At 43.7% G+C, this 27,776-nt stretch overlaps 2 protein-coding genes across 6 annotated transcripts in view; one reads left to right on the forward strand and one right to left on the reverse strand.

Moving 5' to 3' along the window:
* LOC134932963 (uncharacterized) overlaps positions 1-20,051 on the reverse strand; it is a 63,199-nt gene extending 43,148 nt beyond the window's left edge. The window contains exons 1-2 of one of the 3 annotated variants that reach the window (XM_063927846.1): positions 19,963-20,042; positions 18,765-18,874 (exon numbers count right to left, since the gene is read on the reverse strand). Coding sequence is in view for 1 of the 3 variants with exons in the window: in XM_063927844.1 (XP_063783914.1) it covers positions 19,963-20,048 (86 nt within the window). In the remaining 2 variants the exon portion in view is untranslated. Of the gene's footprint in view, positions 1-18,764; positions 18,875-19,962 lie in introns of all 3 variants that reach the window. The other 2 variants (XM_063927845.1, XM_063927844.1) reach the window with 2 other exon arrangements.
* Positions 19,320-27,776, forward strand: part of TCP11L2 (t-complex 11 like 2) — a 43,845-nt gene continuing 35,388 nt past the window's right edge. The window contains exons 1-2 of one of the 3 annotated variants that reach the window (XM_063927842.1): positions 19,320-19,474; positions 25,226-25,393. In XM_063927842.1, the coding sequence (XP_063783912.1) occupies positions 25,234-25,393 (160 nt within the window). In that variant the 5' untranslated portion in view covers positions 19,320-19,474; positions 25,226-25,233. Of the gene's footprint in view, positions 19,475-20,092; positions 20,177-25,225; positions 25,394-27,776 lie in introns of those variants that run through there. The other 2 variants (XM_063927841.1, XM_063927843.1) reach the window with 2 other exon arrangements.

Consider the following 27,776-nt stretch of genomic DNA (forward strand, 5'->3'; position numbering starts at 1 on the left):
TCAAAATGATGAAATCTGGTGTCTGTGCCCGCTTTACCACCATTTCCATGCCCAAATGCTTGTTGGTCAAGGCAAATTGCATGTGGGTGATATGTAAGTGACCACCCTGTGTGGGTTTCAAGTGTCAAATCTGTTGACCAACGCTGTTTAACCCTTGCAGAACTACAGCTTCTTATTCAAAATGATGAAATCTGGTGTCTGTGCCCGCTTTACCACCATTCTTATGCCCAAATGCTTGTTGGTCAAGGTAACTTGCAAGTGGGTGATATGTAAGTGACCACCCTGTGTGAGTTTCAAGTGTCAAATCTGTTGACCAACGCTGTTTAACCCTTGCGCAACTACAGCTTCTTATTCAAAATGATGAAATCTGGTGTCTGTACCCGCTTTACCACCATTTCCATGCCCAAATGCTTGTTAGTCAAGGCAAATTGCATGTGGGTGATATGTAAGTGACCACCCTGTGTGGGTTTCAAGTGTCAAATCTTTTGACCAACGCTGTTTAACCCTTGCGCAACTACAGCTTCTTATTCAAAATGATGAAATCTGGTGTCTGTGCCCGCTTTACCACCATTTCCATGCCCAAATGCTTGTTGGTCAAGGCAAATTGCATGTGGGTGATATGTAAGTGACCACCCTGTGTGAGTTTCAAGTGTCAAATCTGTTGATCAACGCTGTTTAACCCTTGCACAGCTACAGCTTCTTATTCAAAATGATGAAATCTGGTGTCTGTATCCGCTTTACCACCATTTTCATGCCCAAATGCTTGTTGGTCAAGGTAACTTGCAAGTGGGTGATATGTAAGTGACCACCCTGTGTGAGTTTCAAGTGTCACATCTGTTGACTAACGCTGTTTAACCTTTGGACAGCTACAGCTTCTTATTCAAAATGATGAAATCTGGTGTCTGTGCCCGCTTTACCACCATTTTCATGCCCAAATGCTTGTTGGTCAAGGTAACTTGCAAGTGGGTGATATGTAAGTGACCTCCCTGTGTGAGTTTCAAGTGTCAAATCTGTTGACCAACGCTGTTTAACCTTTGGACAGCTACAGCTTCTTATTCAAAATGATGAAATCTGGTGTCTGTGGCCGCTTTACCACAATTTTCATGCCCAAATGCTTGTTGGTCAAGGCAAATTGCATGTGGGTGATAGGTAAGTGACCACCCTGTGTGAGTTTCAAGTGTCAAATCTGTTGACCAACGCTGTTTAACCTTTGCACAGCTACAGCTTCTTATTCAAAATGATTAAATCTGGTGTCTGTGCCCGCTTTACCACCATTTTCATGCCCAAATGCTTGTTGGTCAAGGCAAATTGCATGTGGGTGATATGTAAGTGACCACCCTGTGTGGGTTTCAAGTGTCAAATCTGTTGACCAACGCTGTTTAACCCTTGCAGAACTACAACTTCTTATTCAAAATGATGAAATCTGGTGTCTGTGCCCGCTTTACCACCATTTTCATGCCGAAATGCTTGTTGGTCAAGGCAAATTGCATGTGGGTGATATGTAAATGACCACCCTGTGTGGGTTTCAAGTGTCAAATCTGTTGACCAACGCTGTTTAACCTTTGCACAGCTACAGCTTCTTATTCAAAATGATGAAATCTGGTGTCTGTACCCGCTTTACCACCATTTTCATGCCCAAATGCTTGTTGGTCAAGGCAAATTGCATGTGGGTGATATGTAAGTGACCACCCTGTGTGGGTTTCAAGTGACAATTCTGTTGACCAACGCTGTTTAACCCTTGCAGAACTACAGCTTCTTATTCAAAATGATGAAATCTGGTGTCTGTGCCCGCTTTACCACCATTTCCATGCCCAAATGCTTCTTGGTCAAGGCAAATTGCATGTGGGTGATATGTAAGTGACCACCCTGTGTGGGTTTCAAGTGTCAAATCTTTTGACCAATGCTGTTTAACCCTTGCGCAACTACAGCTTCTTATTCAAAATGATGAAATCTGGTGTCTGTGCCCGCTTTACCACCATTTCCATGCCCAAATGCTTGTTGGTCAAGGCAAATTGCATGTGGGTGATATGTAAGTGACCACCCTGTGTGGGTTTCAAGTGTCAAATCTGTTGACCAACGCTGTTTAACCCTTGCAGAACTACAGCTTCTTATTCAAAATGATGAAATCTGGTGTCTGTGCCCGCTTTACCACCATTCTTATGCCCAAATGCTTGTTGGTCAAGGTAACTTGCAAGTGGGTGATATGTAAGTGACCACCCTGTGTGAGTTTCAAGTGTCAAATCTGTTGACCAACGCTGTTTAACCCTTGCGCAACTACAGCTTCTTATTCAAAATGATGAAATCTGGTGTCTGTACCCGCTTTACCACCATTTCCATGCCCAAATGCTTGTTAGTCAAGGCAAATTGCATGTGGGTGATATGTAAGTGACCACCCTGTGTGGGTTTCAAGTGTCAAATCTTTTGACCAACGCTGTTTAACCCTTGCGCAACTACAGCTTCTTATTCAAAATGATGAAATCTGGTGTCTGTGCCCGCTTTACCACCATTTCCATGCCCAAATGCTTGTTGGTCAAGGCAAATTGCATGTGGGTGATATGTAAGTGACCACCCTGTGTGAGTTTCAAGTGTCAAATCTGTTGACCAACGCTGTTTAACCCTTGCACAGCTACAGCTTCTTATTCAAAATGATGAAATCTGGTGTCTGTACCCGCTTTACCACCATTTTCATGCCCAAATGCTTGTTGGTCAAGGTAACTTGCAAGTGGGTGATATGTAAGTGACCACCCTGTGTGAGTTTCAAGTGTCACATCTGTTGACTAACGCTGTTTAACCTTTGGACAGCTACAGCTTCTTATTCAAAATGATGAAATCTGGTGTCTGTGCCCGCTTTACCACCATTTTCATGCCCAAATGCTTGTTGGTCAAGGCAAATTGCATGTGGGTGATATGTAAGTGACCACCCTGTGTGAGTTTCAAGTGTCACATCTGTTGACCAACGCTGTTTAACCCTTGCAGAACTACAGCTTCTTATTCAAAATGATGAAATCTGGTGTCTGTACCCGCTTTACCACCATTTTCATGCCCAAATGCTTGTTGGTCAAGGCAAATTGCATGTGGGTGATATGTAAGTGACCACCCTGTGTGGGTTTCAAGTGACAATTCTGTTGACCAACGCTGTTTAACCCTTGCAGAACTACAGCTTCTTATTCAAAATGATGAAATCTGGTGTCTGTGCCCGCTTTACCACCATTTCCATGCCCAAATGCTTCTTGGTCAAGGCAAATTGCATGTGGGTGATATGTAAGTGACCACCCTGTGTGGGTTTCAAGTGTCAAATCTTTTGACCAATGCTGTTTAACCCTTGCGCAACTACAGCTTCTTATTCAAAATGATGAAATCTGGTGTCTGTGCCCGCTTTACCACCATTTCCATGCCCAAATGCTTGTTGGTCAAGGCAAATTGCATGTGGGTGATATGTAAGTGACCACCCTGTGTGGGTTTCAAGTGTCAAATCTTTTGACCAACGCTGTTTAACCCTTGCGCAACTACAGCTTCTTATTCAAAATGATGAAATCTGGTGTCTGTGCCCGCTTTACCACCATTTCCATGCCCAAATGCTTGTTGGTCAAGGCAAATTGCATGTGGGTGATATGTAAGTGACCACCCTGTGTGAGTTTCAAGTGTCAAATCTGTTGACCAACGCTGTTTAACCCTTGCACAGCTACAGCTTCTTATTCAAAATGATGAAATCTGGTGTCTGTACCCGCTTTACCACCATTTTCATGCCCAAATGCTTGTTGGTCAAGGTAACTTGCAAGTGGGTGATATGTAAGTGACCACCCTGTGTGAGTTTCAAGTGTCACATCTGTTGACTAACGCTGTTTAACCTTTGGACAGCTACAGCTTCTTATTCAAAATGATGAAATCTGGTGTCTGTGCCCGCTTTACCACCATTTTCATGCCCAAATGCTTGTTGGTCAAGGTAACTTGCAAGTGGGTGATATGTAAGTGACCTCCCTGTGTGAGTTTCAAGTGTCAAATCTTTTGACCAACGCTGTTTAACCCTTGCACAACTACAGCTTCTTATTCAAAATGATGAAATCTGGTGTCTGTGCCCGCTTTACCACCATTTCCATGCCCAAATGCTTGTTGGTCAAGGCAAATTGCATGTGGGTGATATGTAAGTGACCACCCTGTGTGAGTTTCATGTGTCAAATCTTTTGACCAACGCTGTTTAACCCTTGCACAACTACAGCTTCTTATTCAAAATGATGAAATCTGGTGTCTGTGCCCTCTTTACCACCATTTCCATGCCCAAATGCTTGTTGATCAAGGCAAATTGCATGTGGGTGATATGTAAGTGACCACCCTGTGTGGGTTTCAAGTGTCAAATCTGTTGACCAACGCTGTTTAACCCTTGCAGAACTACAGCTTCTTATTCAAAATGATGAAATCTGGTGTCTGTACCCGCTTTACCACCATTTTCATGCCCAAATGCTTGTTGGTCAAGGCAAATTGCATGTGGGTGATATGTAAGTGACCACCCTGTGTGGGTTTCAAGTGTCAAATCTGTTGACCAACGCTGTTTAACCCTTGCAGAACTACAGCTTCTTATTCAAAATGATGAAATCTGGTGTCTGTACCCGCTTTACCACCATTTCCATGCCCAAATGCTTGTTGGTCAAGGCAAATTGCATGTGGGTGATATGTAAATGACCACCCTGTGTGGGTTTCAAGTGTCAAATCTGTTGACAAACGCTGTTTAACCCTTGCAGAACTACAGCTTCTTATTCAAAATGATGAAATCTGGTGTCTGTACCCGCTTTACCACCATTTTCATGCCCAAATGCTTGTTGGTCAAGGCAAATTGCATGTGGGTGATATGTAAGTGACCACCCTGTGTGAGTTTCAAGTGTCAAATCTTTTGACCAACGCTGTTTAACCTTTGCACAGCTACAGCTTCTTATTCAAAATGATGAAATCTGGTGTCTGTGCCCGCTTTACCACCATTTTCATGCCCAAATGCTTGTTGGTCAAGGCAAATTGCATGTGGGTGATATGTAAGTGACCACCCTGTGTGAGTTTCAAGTGTCACATCTGTTGACTAACGCTGTTTAACCTTTGGACAGCTACAGCTTCTTATTCAAAATGATTAAATCTGGTCTGTGCCCGCTTTACCACCATTTTCATGCCCAAATGCTTGTTGGTCAAGGAAAATTGCATGTGGGTGATATGTAAGTGACCACCCTGTGTGGGTTTCAAGTGTCAAATCTGTTGACCAACGCTGTTTAACCCTTGCAGAACTATAGCTTCTTATTCAAAATGATGAAATCTGGTGTCTGTGCCCGCTTTACCACCATTTTCATGCCCAAATGCTTGTTGGTCAAGGTAACTTGCAAGTGGGTGATATGTAAGTGACCACCCTGTGTGGGTTTCAAGTGTCAAATCTTTTAAACAATGCTGTTTAACCCTTGCGCAACTACAGCTTCTTATTCAAAATGATGAAATCTGGTGTCTGTGCCCGCTTTACCACCATTTCCATGCCCAAATGCTTGTTGGTCAAGGCAAATTGCATGTGGGTGATATGTAAGTGACCACCCTGTGTGGGTTTCAAGTGTCAAATCTTTTAAACAACGCTGTTTAACCCTTGCGCAACTACAGCTTCTTATTCAAAATGATGAAATCTGGTGTCTGTGCCCGCTGTACCACAATTTTCATGCCCAAATGCTTCTTGGTCAAGGCAAATTGCATGTGGGTGATAGGTAAGTGACCACCCTGTGTGAGTTTCAAGTGTCAAATCTGTTGACCAACGCTGTTTAACCTTTGCACAGCTACAGCTTCTTATTCAAAATTATTAAATCTGGTGTCTGTGCCCGCTTTACCACCATTTTCATGCCCAAATGCTTGTTGGTCAAGGCAAATTGCATGTGGGTGATATGTAAGTGACCACCCTGTGTGGGTTTCAAGTGTCAAATCTGTTGACCAACGCTGTTTAACCCTTGCAGAACTACAGCTTCTTATTCAAAATGATGAAATCTGGTGTCTGTACCCGCTTTACCACCATTTTCATGCCCAAATGCTTGTTGGTCAAGGCAAATTGCATGTGGGTGATATGTAAGTGACCACCCTGTGTGGGTTTACAGTGTCAAATCTTTTGACCAATGCTGTTTAACCCTTGCGCAACTACAGCTTCTTATTCAAAATGATGAAATCTGGTGTCTGTGCCCGCTTTACCACCATTTTCATGCCCAAATGCTTGTTGGTCAAGGCAAATTGCATGTGGGTGATATGTAAGTGACCACCCTGTGTGAGTTTCAAGTGTCACATCTGTTGACCAACGCTGTTTAACCCTTGCAGAACTACAGCTTCTTATTCAAAATGATGAAATCTGGTGTCTGTGCCCGCTTTACCACCATTCTTATGCCCAAATGCTTGTTGGTCAAGGTAACTTGCAAGTGGGTGATATGTAAGTGACCACCCTGTGTGAGTTTCAAGTGTCAAATCTGTTGACCAACGCTGTTTAACCCTTGCGCAACTACAGCTTCTTATTCAAAATGATGAAATCTGGTGTCTGTACCCGCTTTACCACCATTTCCATGCCCAAATGCTTGTTAGTCAAGGCAAATTGCATGTGGGTGATATGTAAGTGACCACTCTGTGTGGGTTTCAAGTGTCAAATCTTTTGACCAACGCTGTTTAACCCTTGCGCAACTACAGCTTCTTATTCAAAATGATGAAATCTGGTGTCTGTGCCCGCTTTACCACCATTTCCATGCCCAAATGCTTGTTGGTCAAGGCAAATTGCATGTGGGTGATATGTAAGTGACCACCCTGTGTGAGTTTCAAGTGTCAAATCTGTTGACCAACGCTGTTTAACCCTTGCACAGCTACAGCTTCTTATTCAAAATGATGAAATCTGGTGTCTGTACCCGCTTTACCACCATTTTCATGCCCAAATGCTTGTTGGTCAAGGTAACTTGCAAGTGGGTGATATGTAAGTGACCACCCTGTGTGAGTTTCAAGTGTCACATCTGTTGACTAACGCTGTTTAACCTTTGGACAGCTACAGCTTCTTATTCAAAATGATGAAATCTGGTGTCTGTGCCCGCTTTACCACCATTTTCATGCCCAAATGCTTGTAGGTCAAGGTAACTTGCAAGTGGGTGATATGTAAGTGACCTCCCTGTGTGAGTTTCAAGTGTCAAATCTTTTGACCAACGCTGTTTAACCCTTGCACAACTACAGCTTCTTATTCAAAATGATGAAATCTGGTGTCTGTGCCCGCTTTACCACCATTTCCATGCCCAAATGCTTGTTGGTCAAGGCAAATTGCATGTGGGTGATATGTAAGTGACCACCCTGTGTGAGTTTCATGTGTCAAATCTTTTGACCAACGCTGTTTAACCCTTGCACAACTACAGCTTCTTATTCAAAATGATGAAATCTGGTGTCTGTGCCCTCTTTACCACCATTTCCATGCCCAAATGCTTGTTGGTCAAGGCAAATTGCATGTGGGTGATATGTAAGTGACCACCCTGTGTGGGTTTCAAGTGTCAAATCTGTTGACCAACGCTGTTTAACCCTTGCAGAACTACAGCTTCTTATTCAAAATGATGAAATCTGGTGTCTGTACCCGCTTTACCACCATTTTCATGCCCAAATGCTTGTTGGTCAAGGTAACTTGCAAGTGGGTGATATGTAAGTGACCACCCTGTGTGAGTTTCAAGTGTCAAATCTGTTGACCAACGCTGTTTAACCCTTGCAGAACTACAGCTTCTTATTCAAAATGATGAAATCTGGTGTCTGTGCCCGCTTTACCACCATTTTCATGCCCAAATGCTTGTTGGTCAAGGCAAATTGCATGTGGGTGATATGTAAGTGACCACCCTGTGTGAGTTTCAAGTGTCACATCTGTTGACTAACGCTGTTTAACCTTTGGACAGCTACAGCTTCTTATTCAAAATGATGAAATCTGGTGTCTGTGGCCGCTTTACCACAATTTTCATGCCCAAATGCTTGTTGGTCAAGGCAAATTGCATGTGGGTGATAGGTAAGTGACCACCCTGTGTGAGTTTCAAGTGTCAAATCTGTTGACCAACGCTGTTTAACCTTTGCACAGCTACAGCTTCTTATTCAAAATGATTAAATCTGGTGTCTGTGCCCGCTTTACCACCATTTTCATGCCCAAATGCTTGTTGGTCAAGGCAAATTGCATGTGGGTGATATGTAAGTGACCACCCTGTGTGGGTTTCAAGTGTCAAATCTGTTGACCAACGCTGTTTAACCCTTGCAGAACTACAACTTCTTATTCAAAATGATGAAATCTGGTGTCTGTACCCGCTTTACCACCATTTCCATGCCCAAATGCTTGTTGGTCAAGGCAAATTGCATGTGGGTGATATGTAAGTGACCACCCTGTGTGGGTTTCAAGTGTCAAATCTGTTGACCAACGCTGTTTAACCCTTGCAGAACTATAGCTTCTTATTCAAAATGATGAAATCTGGTGTCTGTGCCCGCTTTACCACCATTTTCATGCCGAAATGCTTGTTGGTCAAGGCAAATTGCATGTGGGTGATATGTAAATGACCACCCTGTGTGGGTTTCAAGTGTCAAATCTGTTGACCAACGCTGTTTAACCATTGCAGAACTACAGCTTCTTATTCAAAATGATGAAATCTGGTGTCTGTGCCCGCTTTACCACCATTTCCATGCCCAAATGCTTGTTGGTCAAGGCAAATTGCATGTGGGTGATATGTAAGTGACCACCCTGTGTGAGTTTCAAGTGTCAAATCTTTTGACCAACGCTGTTTAACCTTTGCACAGCTACAGCTTCTTATTCAAAATGATGAAATCTGGTGTCTGTGCCCGCTTTACCACCATTTTCATGCCCAAATGCTTGTTGGTCAAGGCAAATTGCATGTGGGTGATATGTAAGTGACCACCCTGTGTGAGTTTCAAGTGTCACATCTGTTGACCAACGCTGTTTAACCCTTGCAGAACTACAGCTTCTTATTCAAAATGATGAAATCTGGTGTCTGTACCCGCTTTACCACCATTTTCATGCCCAAATGCTTGTTGGTCAAGGCAAATTGCATGTGGGTGATATGTAAGTGACCACCCTGTGTGGGTTTCAAGTGACAATTCTGTTGACCAACGCTGTTTAACCCTTGCAGAACTACAGCTTCTTATTCAAAATGATGAAATCTGGTGTCTGTGCCCGCTTTACCACCATTTCCATGCCCAAATGCTTGTTGGTCAAGGCAAATTGCATGTGGGTGATATGTAAGTGACCACCCTGTGTGGGTTTCAAGTGTCAAATCTTTTGACCAATGCTGTTTAACCCTTGCGCAACTACAGCTTCTTATTCAAAATGATGAAATCTGGTGTCTGTGCCCGCTTTACCACCATTTCCATGCCCAAATGCTTGTTGGTCAAGGCAAATTGCATGTGGGTGATATGTAAGTGACCACCATGTGTGGGTTTCAAGTGTCAAATCTGTTGACCAACGCTGTTTAACCCTTGCAGAACTACAGCTTCTTATTCAAAATGATGAAATCTGGTGTCTGTGCCCGCTTTACCACCATTCTTATGCCCAAATGCTTGTTGGTCAAGGTAACTTGCAAGTGGGTGATATGTAAGTGACCACCCTGTGTGAGTTTCAAGTGTCAAATCTGTTGACCAACGCTGTTTAACCCTTGCGCAACTACAGCTTATTATTCAAAATGATGAAATCTGGTGTCTGTACCCGCTTTACCACCATTTCCATGCCCAAATGCTTGTTAGTCAAGGCAAATTGCATGTGGGTGATATGCAAGTGACCACCCTGTGTGGGTTTCAAGTGTCAAATCTTTTGACCAACGCTGTTTAACCCTTGCGCAACTACAGCTTCTTATTCAAAATGATGAAATCTGGTGTCTGTGCCCGCTTTACCACCATTTCCATGCCCAAATGCTTGTTGGTCAAGGCAAATTGCATGTGGGTGATATGTAAGTGACCACCCTGTGTGAGTTTCAAGTGTCAAATCTGTTGACCAACGCTGTTTAACCCTTGCACAGCTACAGCTTCTTATTCAAAATGATGAAATCTGGTGTCTGTACCCGCTTTACCACCGTTTTCATGCCCAAATGCTTGTTGGTCAAGGTAACTTGCAAGTGGGTGATATGTAAGTGACCACCCTGTGTGAGTTTCAAGTGTCACATCTGTTGACTAACGCTGTTTAACCTTTGGACAGCTACAGCTTCTTATTCAAAATGATGAAATCTGGTGTCTGTACCCGCTTTACCACCATTTTCATGCCCAAATGCTTGTTGGTCAAGGCAAATTGCATGTGGGTGATATGTAAGTGACCACCCTGTGTGGGTTTCAAGTGACAATTCTGTTGACCAACGCTGTTTAACCCTTGCAGAACTACAGCTTCTTATTCAAAATGATGAAATCTGGTGTCTGTGCCCGCTTTACCACCATTTCCATGCCCAAATGCTTCTTGGTCAAGGCAAATTGCATGTGGGTGATATGTAAGTGACCACCCTGTGTGGGTTTCAAGTGTCAAATCTTTTGACCAATGCTGTTTAACCCTTGCGCAACTACAGCTTCTTATTCAAAATGATGAAATCTGGTGTCTGTGCCCGCTTTACCACCATTTCCATGCCCAAATGCTTGTTGGTCAAGGCAAATTGCATGTGGGTGATATGTAAGTGACCACCCTGTGTGGGTTTCAAGTGTCAAATCTGTTGACCAACGCTGTTTAACCCTTGCGCAACTACAGCTTCTTATTCAAAATGATGAAATCTGGTGTCTGTACCCGCTTTACCACCATTTCCATGCCCAAATGCTTGTTAGTCAAGGCAAATTGCATGTGGGTGATATGTAAGTGACCACCCTGTGTGGGTTTCAAGTGTCAAATCTTTTGACCAACGCTGTTTAACCCTTGCGCAACTACAGCTTCTTATTCAAAATGATGAAATCTGGTGTCTGTGCCCGCTTTACCACCATTTCCATGCCCAAATGCTTGTTGGTCAAGGCAAATTGCATGTGGGTGATATGTAAGTGACCACCCTGTGTGAGTTTCAAGTGTCAAATCTGTTGACCAACGCTGTTTAACCCTTGCACAGCTACAGCTTCTTATTCAAAATGATGAAATCTGGTGTCTGTACCCGCTTTACCACCATTTTCATGCCCAAATGCTTGTTGGTCAAGGTAACTTGCAAGTGGGTGATATGTAAGTGACCACCCTGTGTGAGTTTCAAGTGTCACATCTGTTGACTAACGCTGTTTAACCTTTGGACAGCTACAGCTTCTTATTCAAAATGATGAAATCTGGTGTCTGTGCCCGCTTTACCACCATTTTCATGCCCAAATGCTTGTTGGTCAAGGTAACTTGCAAGTGGGTGATATGTAAGTGACCTCCCTGTGTGAGTTTCAAGTGTCAAATCTTTTGACCAACGCTGTTTAACCCTTGCACAACTACAGCTTCTTATTCAAAATGATGAAATCTGGTGTCTGTGCCCGCTTTACCACCATTTCCATGCCCAAATGCTTGTTGGTCAAGGCAAATTGCATGTGGGTGATATGTAAGTGACCACCCTGTGTGAGTTTCATGTGTCAAATCTTTTGACCAACGCTGTTTAACCCTTGCACAACTACAGCTTCTTATTCAAAATGATGAAATCTGGTGTCTGTGCCCTCTTTACCACCATTTCCATGCCCAAATGCTTGTTGGTCAAGGCAAATTGCATGTGGGTGATATGTAAGTGACCACCCTGTGTGGGTTTCAAGTGTCAAATCTGTTGACCAACGCTGTTTAACCCTTGCAGAACTACAGCTTCTTATTCAAAATGATGAAATCTGGTGTCTGTACCCGCTTTACCACCATTTTCATGCCCAAATGCTTGTTGGTCAAGGCAAATTGCATGTGGGTGATATGTAAGTGACCACCCTGTGTGGGTTTCAAGTGTCAAATCTGTTGACCAACGCTGTTTAACCCTTGCAGAACTACAGCTTCTTATTCAAAATGATGAAATCTGGTGTCTGTACCCGCTTTACCACCATTTCCATGCCCAAATGCTTGTTGGTCAAGGCAAATTGCATGTGGGTGATATGTAAATGACCACCCTGTGTGGGTTTCAAGTGTCAAATCTGTTGACAAACGCTGTTTAACCCTTGCAGAACTACAGCTTCTTATTCAAAATGATGAAATCTGGTGTCTGTACCCGCTTTACCACCATTTTCATGCCCAAATGCTTGTTGGTCAAGGCAAATTGCATGTGGGTGATATGTAAGTGACCACCCTGTGTGAGTTTCAAGTGTCAAATCTTTTGACCAACGCTGTTTAACCTTTGCACAGCTACAGCTTCTTATTCAAAATGATGAAATCTGGTGTCTGTGCCCGCTTTACCACCATTTTCATGCCCAAATGCTTGTTGGTCAAGGCAAATTGCATGTGGGTGATATGTAAGTGACCACCCTGTGTGAGTTTCAAGTGTCACATCTGTTGACTAACGCTGTTTAACCTTTGGACAGCTACAGCTTCTTATTCAAAATGATGAAATCTGGTGTCTGTGCCCGCTTTACCACAATTTTCATGCCCAAATGCTTGTTGGTCAAGGCAAATTGCATGTGGGTGATAGGTAAGTGACCACCCTGTGTGAATTTCAAGTGTCAAATCTGTTGACCAACGCTGTTTAACCTTTGCACAGCTACAGCTTCTTATTCAAAATGATGAAATCTGGTGTCTGTACCCGCTTTACCACCATTTTCATGCCCAAATGCTTGTTGGTCAAGGCAAATTGCATGTGGGTGATATGTAAGTGACCACCCTGTGTGGGTTTCAAGTGACAATTCTGTTGACCAACGCTGTTTAACCCTTGCAGAACTACAGCTTCTTATTCAAAATGATGAAATCTGGTGTCTGTGCCCGCTTTACCACCATTTCCATGCCCAAATGCTTCTTGGTCAAGGCAAATTGCATGTGGGTGATATGTAAGTGACCACCCTGTGTGGGTTTCAAGTGTCAAATCTTTTGACCAACGCTGTTTAACCCTTGCGCAACTACAGCTTCTTATTCAAAATGATGAAATCTGGTGTCTGTGCCCGCTTTACCACCATTTCCATGCCCAAATGCTTGTTGGTCAAGGCAAATTGCATGTGGGTGATATGTAAGTGACCACCCTGTGTGGGTTTCAAGTGTCAAATCTGTTGACCAACGCTGTTTAACCCTTGCAGAACTACAGCTTCTTATTCAAAATGATGAAATCTGGTGTCTGTGCCCGCTTTACCACCATTTTCATGCCCAAATGCTTGTCGGTCAAGGTAACTTGCAAGTGGGTGATATGTAAGTGACCACCCTGTGTGAGTTTCATGTTTCAAATCTTTTGACCAACGCTGTTTAACCCTTGCGCAACTACAGCTTCTTATTCAAAATGATGAAATCTGGTGTCTGTGCCCGCTTTACCACCATTTTCATGCCGAAATGCTTGTTGGTCAAGGCAAATTGCATGTGGGTGATATGTAAATGACCACCCTGTGTGGGTTTCAAGTGTCAAATCTTTTAAACAATGCTGTTTAACCCTTGCGCAACTACAGCTTCTTATTCAAAATGATGAAATCTGGTGTCTGTGCCCGCTTTACCACCATTTCCATGCCCAAATGCTTGTTGGTCAAGGCAAATTGCATGTGGGTGATATGTAAGTGACCACCCTGTGTGGGTTTCAAGTGTCAAATCTGTTGACCAACGCTGTTTAACCCTTGCAGAACTACAGCTTCTTATTCAAAATGATGAAATCTGGTGTCTGTGCCCGCTTTACCACCATTTTCATGCCGAAATGCTTGTTGGTCAAGGCAAATTGCAAGTGGGTGATAGGTAAGTGACCACCCTGTGTGAGTTTCAAGTGTCAAATCTTTTGACCAATGCTGTTTAACCCTTACAAAACTACAGCTTCTAATTCAAAATGATGAAATCTGGTGTCTGTGCCCGCTTTACCACCATTTCCATGCCCAAATGCTTGTTGGTCAAGGCAAATTGCATGTGGGTGATATGTAAGTGACCACCCTGTGTGGGTTTCAAGTGTCAAATCTTTTGACCAACGCTGTTTAACCCTTGCGCAACTACAGCTTCTTATTCAAAATGATGAAATCTGGTGTCTGTGCCCGCTTTACCACCATTTCCATGCCCAAATGCTTGTTGGTCAAGGTAACTTGCAAGTGGGTGATATGTAAGTGACCACCCTGTGTGAGTTTCAAGTGTCAAATCTGTTGACCAACGCTGTTTAACCCTTGCACAACTACAGCTTCTTATTCAAAATGATGAAATCTGGTGTCTGTACCCGCTTTACCACCATTTCCATGCCCAAATGCTTGTTAGTCAAGGCACATTGCATGTGGGTGATATGTAAGTGACCACCCTGTGTGGGTTTCAAGTGTCAAATCTTTTAAACAATGCTGTTTAACCCTTGCGCAACTACAGCTTCTTATTCAAAATGATGAAATCTGGTGTCTGTGCCCGCTTTACCACCATTTCCATGCCCAAATGCTTGTTGGTCAAGGCAAATTGCATGTGGGTGATATGTAAGTGACCACCCTATGTGGGTTTCAAGTGTCAAATCTGTTGACCAACGCTGTTTAACCCTTGCAGAACTACAGCTTCTTATTCAAAATGATGAAATCTGGTGTCTGTTCCCGCTTTACCACCATTTTCATGCCCAAATGCTTGTTGGTCAAGGCAAATTGCATGTGGGTGATATGTAAGTGACCACCCTGTGTGAGTTTCAAGTGTCAACTCTTTTGACCAACGCTGTTTAACCCTTGCACAACTACAGCTTCTTATTCAAAATGATGAAATCTGGTGTCTGTGCCCGCTTTACCACCATTTCCATGCCCAAATGCTTGTTGGTCAAGGCAAATTGCATGTGGGTGATATGTTAAGTGACCACCCTGTGTGGGTTTCAAGTGACAATTCTGTTGACCAACGCTGTTTAACCCTTGCAGAACTACAGCTTCTTATTCAAAATGATGAAATCTGGTGTCTGTGCCCGCTTTACCACCATTTCCATGCCCAAATGCTTCTTGGTCAAGGCAAATTGCATGTGGGTGATATGTAAGTGACCACCCTGTGTGGGTTTCAAGTGTCAAATCTTTTGACCAACGCTGTTTAACCCTTGCGCAACTACAGCTTCTTATTCAAAATGATGAAATCTGGTGTCTGTGCCCGCTTTACCACCATTTCCATGCCCAAATGCTTGTTGGTCAAGGCAAATTGCATGTGGGTGATATGTAAGTGACCACCCTGTGTGGGTTTCAAGTGTCAAATCTGTTGACCAACGCTGTTTAACCCTTGCAGAACTACAGCTTCTTATTCAAAATGATGAAATCTGGTGTCTGTGCCCGCTTTACCACCATTTTCATGCCCAAATGCTTGTTGGTCAAGGTAACTTGCAAGTGGGTGATATGTAAGTGACCACCCTGTGTGAGTTTCATGTTTCAAATCTTTTGACCAACGCTGTTTAACCCTTGCGCAACTACAGCTTCTTATTCAAAATGATGAAATCTGGTGTCTGTGCCCGCTTTACCACCATTTTCATGCCGAAATGCTTGTTGGTCAAGGCAAATTGCATGTGGGTGATATGTAAATGACCACCCTGTGTGGGTTTCAAGTGTCAAATCTTTTAAATAATGCTGTTTAACCCTTGCGCAACTACAGCTTCTTATTCAAAATGATGAAATCTGGTGTCTGTGCCCGCTTTACCACCATTTCCATGCCCAAATGCTTGTTGGTCAAGGCAAATTGCATGTGGGTGATATGTAAGTGACCACCCTGTGTGGGTTTCAAGTGTCAAATCTGTTGACCAACGCTGTTTAACCCTTGCAGAACTACAGCTTCTTATTCAAAATGATGAAATCTGGTGTCTGTGCCCGCTTTACCACCATTTTCATGCCGAAATGCTTGTTGGTCAAGGCAAATTGCAAGTGGGTGATAGGTAAGTGACCACCCTGTGTGAGTTTCAAGTGTCAAATCTTTTGACCAATGCTGTTTAACCCTTACAAAACTACAGCTTCTAATTCAAAATGATGAAATCTGGTGTCTGTGCCCGCTTTACCACCATTTCCATGCCCAAATGCTTGTTGGTCAAGGCAAATTGCAAGTGGGTGATATGTAAGTGACCACCCTGTGTGAGTTTCAAGTGTCAAATCTGTTGACCAACGCTGTTTAACCCTTGCACAGCTACAGTTTCTTATTCAAAATGATGAAATCTGGTGTCTGTACCCGCTTTACCACCATTTTCATGCCCAAATGCTTGTTGGTCAAGGTAACTTGCAAGTGGGTGATATGTAAGTGACCACCCTGTGTGAGTTTCAAGTGTCAAATCTGTTGACCAACGCTGTTTAACCCTTGCGCAACTACAGCTTCTTATTCAAAATGATGAAATCTGGTGTCTGTACCCGCTTTACCACCATTTCCATGCCCAAATGCTTGTTAGTCAAGGCACATTGCATGTGGGTGATATGTAAGTGACCACCCTGTGTGGGTTTCAAGTGTCAAATCTTTTGACCAACGCTGTTTAACCCTTGCGCAACTACAGCTTCTTATTCAAAATGATGAAATCTGGTGTCTGTGCCCGCTTTACCACCATTTCCATGCCCAAATGCTTGTTGGTCAAGGCAAATTGCATGTGGGTGATATGTAAGTGACCACCCTGTGTGGGTTTCAAGTGTCAAATCTGTTGACCAACGCTGTTTAACCCTTGCAGAACTACAGCTTCTTATTCAAAATGATGAAATCTGGTGTCTGTGCCCGCTTTACCACCATTTTCATGCCCAAATGCTTGTTGGTCAAGGTAACTTGCAAGTGGGTGATATGTAAGTGACCACCCTGTGTGAGTTTCATGTTTCAAATCTTTTGACCAACGCTGTTTAACCCTTGCGCAACTACAGCTTCTTATTCAAAATGATGAAATCTGGTGTCTGTGCCCGCTTTACCACCATTTTCATGCCGAAATGCTTGTTGGTCAAGGCAAATTGCATGTGGGTGATATGTAAATGACCACCCTGTGTGGGTTTCAAGTGTCAAATCTTTTAAACAATGCTGTTTAACCCTTGCGCAACTACAGCTTCTTATTCAAAATGATGAAATCTGGTGTCTGTGCCCGCTTTACCACCATTTCCATGCCCAAATGCTTGTTGGTCAAGGCAAATTGCATGTGGGTGATATGTAAGTGACCACCCTGTGTGGGTTTCAAGTGTCAAATCTGTTGACCAACGCTGTTTAACCCTTGCAGAACTACAGCTTCTTATTCAAAATGATGAAATCTGGTGTCTGTGCCCGCTTTACCACCATTTTCATGCCGAAATGCTTGTTGGTCAAGGCAAATTGCAAGTGGGTGATAGGTAAGTGACCACCCTGTGTGAGTTTCAAGTGTCAAATCTTTTGACCAATGCTGTTTAACCCTTACAAAACTACAGCTTCTAATTCAAAATGATGAAATCTGGTGTCTGTGCCCGCTTTACCACCATTTCCATGCCCAAATGCTTGTTGGTCAAGGCAAATTGCATGTGGGTGATATGTAAGTGACCACCCTGTGTGGGTTTCAAGTGTCAAATCTTTTGACCAACGCTGTTTAACCCTTGCGCAACTACAGCTTCTTATTCAAAATGATGAAATCTGGTGTCTGTGCCCGCTTTACCACCATTTCCATGCCCAAATGCTTGTTGGTCAAGGCAAATTGCATGTGGGTGATATGTAAGTGACCACCCTGTGTGAGTTTCAAGTGTCAAATCTGTTGACCAACGCTGTTTAACCCTTGCACAGCTACAGTTTCTTATTCAAAATGATGAAATCTGGTGTCTGTACCCGCTTTACCACCATTTTCATGCCCAAATGCTTGTTGGTCAAGGTAACTTGCAAGTGGGTGATATGTAAGTGACCACCCTGTGTGAGTTTCAAGTGTCAAATCTGTTGACCAACGCTGTTTAACCCTTGCGCAACTACAGCTTCTTATTCAAAATGATGAAATCTGGTGTCTGTACCCGCTTTACCACCATTTCCATGCCCAAATGCTTGTTAGTCAAGGCACATTGCATGTGGGTGATATGTAAGTGACCACCCTGTGTGGGTTTCAAGTGTCAAATCTTTTGACCAACGCTGTTTAACCCTTGCAGAACTACAGCTTCTTATTCAAAATGATGAAATCTGGTGTCTGTGCCCGCTTTACCACCATTTTCATGCCGAAATGCTTGTTGGTCAAGGCAAATTGCAAGTGGGTGATAGGTAAGTGACCACCCTGTGTGAGTTTCAAGTGTCAAATCTTTTGACCAATGCTGTTTAACCCTTACAAAACTACAGCTTCTAATTCAAAATGATGAAATTTGGTGTCTGTGCCCGCTTTACCACCATTTTTATGCCCAAATGCTTGTTGGTCAAGGCAAATTGCATGTGGGTGATATGTAAGTGACCACCCTGTGTGGGTTTCAAGTGTCAAATCTTTTGACCAACGCTGTTTAACCCTTGCACAGCTACAGCTTCTTATTCAAAATGATGAAATCTGGTGTCTGTGCCCGCTTTACCACCATTTTCATGCCTAAATCAATTTTGTTTAATGCAAAATGTCATGTAAATTGGTGTAAGGGACACTATTTGAAGTTTATGCAATGTTAACTTAGTGATCTAACCTTATTTAATTTATTTTAATATAATAATTTCTGAATAAGGAGCTGGAGCCGAATAAGAAGTGAATAAGAAGCTGGAGCCGAATAAGAAGTGAATAGCTGGCCGAATAAGAAGCTAACTTCAGCCTCGTGACAAACTTTCTTACTTTTTTAGGGGTATTAGGCTGCTACTCGGTGTAATCTCAGGTGCTGCTGGATGGATTCTGGAATTTCTGTTGGATGGTTTTCCAAATCCTCTCTGAGTCCTGACTCCTGCCTTAAAAAGTGATAAAGTGGAGAGAGATAAAGTACCAATCAGCTTCCTAACTGCCCTATTTACAGGCTGTGTTTGAAAAGTGACAGTTGGGAGCCCTGCTAAGGCGTGATAAATCTGGGCCTCAGTGTGTTTGTGACGATCTGTGTTTAATGGCTAACTAATTCTGCTGGTCAGCGCCTGGGGCACACAGACAAGTCACCATTTAAACAAAAATAATAATAAATACAAAAAAGACCTAAAAAACATGCCCTTTATACAGGCATCCCGCAGCCATAAGCCCAAACTCAAGCAACAATAAAAATAAAAACAGCCAATTTGGCTTGTTACAAGTCAACTTGGCGATTATGGTACAAGTCTGCCCCCTGGTGCTGAGGACAGCTAAGGACAGGCGGCCGCTAGAGGCGCCACCAAGCTACGTTTCGCGGGCATCTCTCGCGCCGCATACACCGCAGCCCCCGCGTTGAAACTGCGTGAGTGACTCTGTATTGTGCCATCCTATACTACACTCGTCACTGCACAGCGCACAACTGCAGGGGAGCAGGCCCCGCCCCTAACCATCAGCCCAATCAGTGCGGACTACACACCCACAGGCCTCTCCTAGTAAGTTTTTTACGTTCACTCGCTAACGGTTAATACTGAAAGGGGCGTGGCCATGTGGTAGGTCATCTGGGCATTGTCCTAGCAACCGACATCCGAGAGGTGGGGGGAGGGGAAGCTGCATGGGAGGAATACTTCCGTAAACACGTGACGTCTGTGCCCGGGCCGTACCATTATCTGTACTCATTGTTTATTGCTGCTACCCCGAACCCTGCCGTCCCGTGTAAGACCTACAGCAGCGGGTGGCATGTCACAGCGATAGCTCACCATGGCCCGGCCTCTGCTGGAGCGGCTTGTGTCCTGTCACAGCCTCCCCACCCCATGTGCCTAATGTGGTACAGTCCGCTCCTCCTACACTGATCAGCTGTGAGCTGGAGCTGAACGAAAACAAGAGCACGGCTGTAAGCGCTGGCTGGCCGCATCCTGCACTGAGCGACCTCCGGGACCCACACACCCAGGCAGCGGGACACATCGCAGTGCCCTGAACTCACCCACACAGCCCGGGCATTGCAAGCATGAGATGAGCATCTGAGCCGGCTACTCCCGGGGAGCCACTGCGGGGAGCCCTGCTATACATCCCGGGCAGCGCTCTCCAATCCCCGTTGCCTCTTCGTATTAGTGTGCGCGGTGTCCTGTGTCTTGGCCGATCGTCCGTCCTCACTGTCCTCTGTTGTCAGCTGCCCGTCCCCAGCAGCACAGTGAGAGGTAAGCAGCAGCATGTACGGTCTACTGCCCCTACCGGGCACACGGGGCATGGCAGGTCGCGGTGTCTTCTCGTATAGCGTTACCGTAAACAGCCCTACTACAGTAGGCTGCCGAGGAACCACAAGTCCCAGTACGCCTATCTGTTGTTAAGAGTCGCCTGTCTCTTCACACGAGATATATATATATATATATATATATATATATATATATATATATATATATATATATATATATATATATAATTTTTTTTTTTTTGTCCAGGAGTATTAGAGATTTTGTTCTGCCTATGCTGATGTCTGTCAGTCCTCAGGCTGGTAGTGTTGCCTTGTATGGTCCGGATGAGGTGACCAGCAGTGGGTGCTGTGTGTCCTATCACTTTACACTCAGACCTCCAGGCAGTAAAGTTGTAATACGTCTCATTAATGCATGCATTAATACTCTGGAGAGTATTTATACTCTATACTCTGGAGACCTCTCAACCACTAACCACCTGATGTTGTAGTGAATATTTGTTGTATGTGTGTATAGATTCCAAAAATGTTTTTGTTTTTTTACATTTAAAATGTTGACCGTACAGAGACAGTGTATTAGTGTTTTCCTTGAGTTCCGCTTCCTCATGACTGATTACATGGAGCACATCTACCTAAGGGGGAGATGTAACTAAGCAGTGAAAAGAGTGGAGAAGTTGTACATGGCACCCAATCAGCTGCTCTGTTTAATTTTATAGTATGCAAATTATAACTGTTACTTCAATGATGATTGGTTGCCATGGGCAACTTCTTCACTGGCCCACTTATCCACTTTTTTCACTGTTTAGTACATTTCCCACTAATACCTCTTTTACACCGGCAGCATATAACACGGGTTATTGCACATGAACGTGCATAACCCGTGTTGCTGCTTGGTGTAAAAGGGCAGAGTTGGAATAATCCGGGTCGAGTGACCCGGTATTCCAACTCGGGTAGTTTGCGGGGTTGAACACGTGTTCAACCCGGTAAACGGGAGCCAGATCACACAACCCGGCTTCCCATTTACAGTGTATGAGCGGGCAGCACTTGGAGATCATGTGACCTCCAAGCGCCGCCCCCGTTGCGTCACCGGCAACATCACCAACCGGGCAATTTGCCGGGTTGGTGACTCCGGTCTAAATGGGGGCTGACGCGGGTCGCTGCTGGGTAGCACCCGTGTCAGGCTTCAGGCTGCGACCCGCTATTTAGGTCTTAAAGCGGCAGGGGCGGATTGGGAACAAAAAGCGTCCCTGGAAAAATTTGTACTAGTGGCCCCACATGGGCAGCAGCAGAGGTGTAAGGTCTAGCCATGGCAGCAGCACCCTCCCCCCAAGACTTTCCAGATAGTGGGCATGTCCAGCATCAAGGGGGAAGTTAAAAATAAATAAAATTAAATATTATGAGCACATTATATGATACACCTTCAGAATTTAGGAAACTATATCATTCTTTACAAAGATATATTTTCTTGCTTATTACACCAACCATATCCCAATCACTATTCACTCAATCTTATATGTCAGCCAAGCAGGCAGATAGAGCATACACTAGATCATCTGCAATCACAGGCTAAGTGGCAAAGTCATTTTCATATATGCAAATTATTTTGCATCTTATTCATTATGTCTATAAAAAGGACCACATGTCCTCAAAAAAACAGGCCCCACGGGTGCGTCGACCCACTGGGAATCTTCCCTATAAACCCTATGGCCGGCCAATCCGCCTCTGCAAAGCGGTATAAGTGTGCTTGCTGCAACAGGCAATGGGTCATATAATATTTGTACCTCCCCTTTTTATCACTCAGCTGTCATCTCTTATTTGTGTCATTATTTTACAGTTCCTGTCTTTTTACCCAGTTCTATTACCATTCAGTGTATGTAGTGGGGTGTGCATACTGATTAAATGGTCCTTCTCCAAACATTGGGGCAGATGTATTAACCTGGAGAAGGTATAAGGAAGTGATAAACCAGTGATAAGCGCAAGGTGATATACGCACCAGCCAATCGGCTCCTTATTGTCAATTTGCATATTGGAGCTGATTGGCTGGTGCGTTTATGACCTTGCGCTTATCACTGGTTTATCGCTTCTTTATGCCTTCTCCAGGTTAATACATCTGAGCGTGAAGTCCAGTTACGGAAGCAGCTTAACAATCCAATTGCCACTCGCCATGACAGATTTATTGCTGTTCTGATAACCCAGACTGCTTCTGTAGCACCGTTTCCTGATTAATATTTCAATTCAGCACTGGGCATTGAGGAGCTGTGCTGGATGTACTTGATGTACTAGTCTTGTTCTTACTAATAACAGTAGTTGCTAATTCTAGTCTTTGGTTTTGAACCAGCCACATTTTCTTTTTCTTGCATATTCACTGCAAAGACGAGCATATTAAAAGTAACTGAATTTAGAATTAGCAGCTCTGTGTCAATGTTCTTAAAATAGGACTTGTTTACCATTGGCAAGTACTGAATTTGGAGGTTAATAGAGGAAGGGGGGGCTTATTTTGTATGTAGTGGTCGAGGTTATGATACATGAGCCCCTTCATACTCTATTTTAAGGGAACTTGAACTAGTGGGTCTTCATTAATCAGGGCCGTAACTAGGTGTGTGCGGATGGCGCATATAGCGCTGCAGGGTTGGGGGAGCGGTTGGCGGCAGTTGTCGATTATGTTTTTAATTACTTTCACTTGCAGCTTCCCCCCTTTTTGAAGCCCAGTATCTCCTGGCTGCCCCTGTCTCCTACCCTGACCCTTTCTGTCGCTAGTACCTATACAACATTCATGAAATGTATTTGTTATTCAGTCACACTGTCCTTTATCACTTTTCAAGATGCTGACATACCCGGAATTCAAACCCATTGCCTGTGGCATTGCAGTCAGACAATCTATTCATTGAGCTATCTTCCCTTGCATAGAAAGGTAGATAATTCTAAGATAGAGAATTCTAACTATTTGAAGCTTACTTTGTGAAAAAATGATCAGCATTGTGCAAATCTACTGTATGTAGTGTGTGTGGCTGAAAGGAATTAAATGAGTGGCTGCACACTACATAGATCTGCTCAATTGCAATGCTGATTATTTTGTTTTACACAGGACCAGTGGCTTCATATAGTGTTCATAGTTTTTATGCAGGATCAAATAGCTCAATTATACCCCTTTCAGACTGCCAATGCAGGATCCCACCCGGGAATTGGGAACGGGTCCTTTCCGGGTGGGATCCGGCATTGGCAGCTGCTGCAGGCTTTCCCAACCTGGCAATATGTCGGGCGGGTTGCCAAAAGCAGCGGGATGGCGGAGCCGGCGGCAGGGGCGCAGGTGGAGGTGGCGCTGGGAGATGAGCTCATCTCCGCGCCGCCTCTCCCTATCTAGTAAACGGGTTCCGGGTCGCATCGACCCGGAAGCCCGTTTACGCAGCCACTGACCCGGTATTCAGCCCGGGTTTATTCCCGGGTTGAAGTAACACTGCTTTATTCCCAGGTTGAATTGCCGGGTCAGGCGACCCGCGATTGCAGCAATGCCCCTTTCACACCGCATGTGGACCCGGCAATATGCCGGGTCGATACCGGGTTATTTGTGCGGTGTGAAAGGGGTACGAGTAAGGTGTTTGATTAGAATTCAACAGGTTATAGGTTTGAATCCTGGGTATGGCAGTATATTGAAATGTGTTCTTTAATAAAGGGTATTGTAACTGAATAACAACAAGCTCTCAAGTTAAGTTGATGAATGTGGTACAAAGAGGATTCATGTCCAAATCTATTTTCTTGCAGCGTTCAATAAATGTGTGTGTATATATGTATATATATCTATCTATATATATATATATATCTATATATATATATATATATATATATATATCTCTATATATATATATATATATATATATATATATATATATATATATATATATATATCTATATATATATATATATATATCTATATATATATATATATATATCTATCTCCAAAAGAAAGCAGGAGCACTCACCAGTCTTCAAAGTAGCAAAGGGTTTTTTATTCAGATCATCAGTGCAAAGTTATGATCAACGTTTCGGTCTATATGTAGACCTTTGTCAAGATGATTATAGACTGAAAAGATTACTCTTATATACCCTATATAAGCCCACCCACCAATTTATCAAAGCAACACCCCCACACCCCATACAGAGATAATAGTAATAATGAACATATCCCAGATGCATATAAAACGTATAAGAAACAACCATTAAAATGCCAGTCATCACCCTACCTAATTCCAGTTATGATAATAAGCACCGATCGTGTGCGTACCATTAAAAGCACATTGATAGTCAAAGAACTCCGGCGTGCGTTCCACAGGCGTCCTCACTTCCTGCATGTGGAGCTCATCAGCTGACCGGAAGTCAGACGCTACCATAGCAACAAAGCGCCGAGACCAGATAACACTGAATCCGATATAGCCTCATAAGTATTAAGAGCACAGGCTCCCACATAAGATCAAGTGGTCTCAGTATTTATTAAAGATATCCTTAACACTCATAATTGAAGATCATGAGGTTAAATAATCACTCCGTCTACCGGAAGTAATACGTTGCTATGGCAACTGAACAGCATATATGAAATATCAAAAGTCAGGACTGGATAGGCAGGGCGAGATTGGTATCAGGGAGTTAATTATTGAATAATGGGTATTATTATTATATGTTCAATCCAGTCCTGTTGGTTGTCTGTGTGTGCATATTGATGCATATGTGTACCTATGTGTATACGTGTGCATTAATTTGCGTGCACATATTAACTATGTAGTTCTCCCTGATACCAATCTCGCCCTGCCTATCCAGTTATATATATATAATGGGCATCATTTCTCTGGGATCAATCTTGTCATGCCCCTTCCCCACGAGGCATGCACCTTATGTCCCTATAGGAAACATGGGGGGTAGGGGCAATTCTCTCTCTGGCACAGGGCACCAGAAATTGTACACAGCTCTGTCATTAATAAACATACTGTTTAATTTGTCCTATGTATTTGTCTCACTTGGAAAATATGCTGTGTTTTTCTGTGTCCAGTTGCTAAAATGCCATTTAGTGATGAGAAACCACTTGGTAATGAGGACCAGCTAAGTGATTCTGATACATCCCAATTGTCAGAGAGCATGGCTTGTTCATCCAGTGACAGTGACTCTCCGAGGGAAAGTTTTACCAGCGACTCTTCAAGCAAACATGCTTCTCCTGTGTGTAAGTCTTTTATGGATGATATCATAGTGTAACTGGCATGATGCTCTTGTAATTAATTATATTCTTGTTATTGCCGCACATGCTGGTTTCCTGTGTGTGCACCTCAATGGAATGTGCAGATGTATTATAGTATGAATAAGCAGGATTAGACAGGTGTCTTGTATGGTCCCATTTATACTATTCCAAACCTTTTCACTGCTGTCCGTGAACAGCAAGCAATGCTGTAGAATATTGTTTAGTCTCTGCTCTCGTCACAGATAAAGCCACAGTCTAATACCTAAGAATGGCTGCGCGATAGCCCAGTGCTTAAGTTATTGACCTACTTACTCAACATACCATGCTAAAACAGTTGTAAATCTGCTTAATAAATTAATCCCTAATAATAAAGTTTGATTTGGTCCAGGGTGGTAAGATACAGGTAAAACCCGTAAAATTATTGATTTAATCAGTACACAAAAACACCAACATGTCTAAAGGCCCCTACTCACATGGCGATGTATTCAATTTGGACGATGATCGATATCGTCCAAATTGACTTGCATTGCAAAACAACGGAAAACCAACGATTAACGACCGCGGGGACGCGCATCGTTCATCGTTGGTGCATACACACATAAGAACAATTTCTCGTTCTTTAATGAACAAGGTCGTTCATATCGCTTATGCACAATTCTAAATGTGTAGGTACCTTTTACTTTCCACACTTCTATTGTATAGAACAGACTGCCTGTTTGTCTAGATTACTCCAGCACATGGGTCTACGCCATTACTGTTCTTCAAAATCCTTGACCTTTGGTTAAAACAAAAAACTTATAACTAGAATATTGGCATATCCCTTTTTTATTTCTGATGGGATAAAACAGGGGTGTCTACTATTGTCATTAATTTTTATTTTATGTATGGAAGCCTTTGGTAGAGCCATGAGAACCAGTCTAGACATTGGTGGAGTTCATAATGAGCAGTCTAGTACTTTCTCTAACGTCCTAGTGGATGCTGGGGACTCCGTAAGGACCATGGGGAATAGACGGGCTCCGCAGGAGACTGGGCACTCTAAGAAAGATTTAGTACTACTGGTGTGCACTGGCTCCTCCCTCTATGCCCCTCCTCCAGACCTCAGTTAGAATCTGTGCCCGGACAGAGCTGGGTGCATTTTAGTGAGCTCTCCTGAGCTTGCTAATAAGAAAGTATTTTAGTTAGGTTTTTTATTTTCAGAGAGCTTCTGCTGGCAACAGACTCTCTGCTACGTGGGACTGAGGGGAGAGAAGCAAACCTACTAACTGCGGCTAGGTTGCACTTCTTAGGCTACTGGACACCATTAGCTCCAGAGGGATCGAACACAGGACCTGACCTTGTCGTCCGTTCCCGGAGCCGCGCCGCCGTCCCCCTCGCAGAGCCAGAAGTCAGAAGCCGGCGGGTTGAAGCAAGAAGACGTCAAAATCGGCAGCAGAAGACTCCTGTCTTCATATGAGGTAGTGCACAGCACTGCAGCTGTGCGCCATTGCGCCCACACTAACCCACACACTCCGGTCACTGTAGGGTGCAGGGCGCAGGGGGGGGGGGGGCACCCTGGGCAGCAATTGATTACCTCCTGGCAAAAAGCAGCATATATACAGTTGGACACTGTTATATGCATGAGCCCCCGCCATTAATTTTACACAAAATCGCTGGAGAAGCCCGCCGCTGAGGGGGTGGGGCCTTCTTCCTCAGCACTCACCAGCGCCATTTTCTCTCCACAGCTCCGCTGAGAGGAAGCTCCCCAGGCTCTCCCCTGCAGAAGCACGATAGAGAGGGTGAAAAAGAGAGGGGGGGGCACATAAATTTGGCGTAAAAACAATATATACAGCAGCTACTGGGTTAACACTAAGTTACTGTGTGATTCCTGGGTCATATAGCGCTGGGGTGTGTGCTGGCATACTCTCTCTCTGTCTCTCCAAAGGGCCTTGTGGGGGAACGGTCTTCAAATAGAGCATCCCCTGTGTGTGTGGTGTGTCGGTACGTGTGTGTCGACATGTCTGAGGTAAAAGGCTCCCCTAAGGAGGAGATAGAGCAAATATGTGTGTGAGAGGGTGTCTCCGTCGACAACGCCGACACCTGTTTGGATATGTGTAAGTGCTGAGGTGAATTTATTGCACAAAAGATTAGAGAACAGACAGGAAATCTACCCATGTCTGTCCTTATGTCACAGAGACCTTCAGAGTCTCACAATGCTCACTATCCAAAATAATAAACACTGATATCGACACGGAGTTTGACTCCAGTGTCGACTACGATAATGCAAAGTTACAGCCAAAATGGCTGAAAGGTATTCAATATATGATTATTGTAATAAAAGATGATTTGCATATCACTGATGACTCATTTGTCCCTGACACAAGGGTACACA

This window comes from Pseudophryne corroboree, chromosome 6 (genome assembly GCF_028390025.1).
Source record: "Pseudophryne corroboree isolate aPseCor3 chromosome 6, aPseCor3.hap2, whole genome shotgun sequence".
NCBI lineage: Eukaryota > Metazoa > Chordata > Amphibia > Anura > Myobatrachidae > Pseudophryne > Pseudophryne corroboree.